Below are 1,375 nucleotides of genomic sequence, written 5' to 3' on the forward strand. Positions count from 1 at the left end.
AATGTTGACGTTTAATTTGTCACGGCGATTCGTACGGATATATGTTTTATATAGGTTCGACGAATAATGCCAGTGACCTTCTCGTGAATGGTGTGACGCCGCGTGACTACGTCCTCATCGACGAGATCCGCGAGCATCCCACCAAGTTGTGAAAATGCAATCTTTTTGTGCACTAGGGCTTTGGCTCGATGCATAACGCGCCATATTGGTTTGAGAAAATATCGTCCAAGTCAGTAGAACTATAGCTGCGTATCATTTTTACATCGCGAATAAATTTTGTTTATCAAGTCTTTGTCTTATTCCGACGATGGAAGAGACAAAGATTATTTATCACATGGATGACGAGGAAACGCCGTATCTGGTGAAGCTCAACATATCGCCGGAAAGAGTGACCCTTGCCGATTTTAAGAACGTTTTAAATCGACCGAATTATAAATATTTCTTCAAATCAATGGACGATGACTTCGGGTAAATGTCAACAAGATGCATTGACGTTAATTTATCGAATCTTTTCTTTCGTTTTTATCTCCTTATTATTTATCATATATTGTATGTGTAACGTTAGATTATACTTTATTATATATAATTTATTAATATTACTCCAATAATTCACTTATTCCTTTCTAACTTGTGCTTTTACATGAGCGCACTCGCGAGTAGTGTATGTGAGCACGCGCGCGCGTGGTGTGTGTGTGTGTGTGTGTGTGTAAATATAATTATTTCTTTCTTTCATTCATCAATTTGGCTGTAAACAAAATTTTTATTTAACTATGTATAGTTAGAAGCAAACTATAATTTTTTTTTGGAAAATGTTATTGTTTTTATTGTTTTATGTAATTCTCATTTGTGTGATAGTTCTCAAATTGCTTTAAAGTTTAATGAACAAACTTTGTCTCATAGTAAAGCTACATATAACAGATTTTTTCAACATTAACGAGTATCAAAACCATGATATACATTTGTAACTAATACAGAAGATATGTAAATACATTAAATACATGGAATACATGAAAATGAAAATTATTAAAAACTGTTATACATTTGTTAAGTCTGTAATTGTGATTGAAATACTATCATTAATTTTAATATTTATACTTATCCTAAATATATTTTCTTTCCTACTAGGGTGGTAAAAGAAGAAATAGTAGATGACGATGCTCATTTACCATGCTTCAATGGTCGAGTTGTTTCATGGGTAAGATTTAGAAATATTTTTCTTAATATATATTATTTTAATTGTTATTACTAATTATAAAAAATGTCATGTTATATCAATGTTTCCTTTTACAAATAGTTGCATAATTAAGTTTTTTTTTAGATATATATATATATATATATATATATATATATATATATATATATATAGTATATATAC

At 30.0% G+C, this 1,375-nt stretch overlaps 1 protein-coding gene across 1 annotated transcript in view; it reads left to right on the plus strand.

Annotated features, from left to right (window-relative positions):
- Positions 1–307: 307 nt before the first annotated feature.
- LOC105624974 (segment polarity protein dishevelled homolog DVL-2) overlaps positions 308–1,375 on the plus strand; it is a 13,148-nt gene continuing 12,080 nt past the window's right edge. The window contains exons 1-2 of the mRNA XM_012206317.1: positions 308–468; positions 1,126–1,195. Coding sequence (XP_012061707.1) covers positions 308–468; positions 1,126–1,195 — 231 coding nt within the window. The remainder of the gene's footprint in view (positions 469–1,125; positions 1,196–1,375) is intronic.

This window comes from Atta cephalotes (genome assembly GCF_000143395.1).
Source record: "Atta cephalotes unplaced genomic scaffold scaffold00097, whole genome shotgun sequence".
In the NCBI taxonomy this organism is placed as follows: Eukaryota; Metazoa; Arthropoda; class Insecta; order Hymenoptera; family Formicidae; genus Atta; species Atta cephalotes.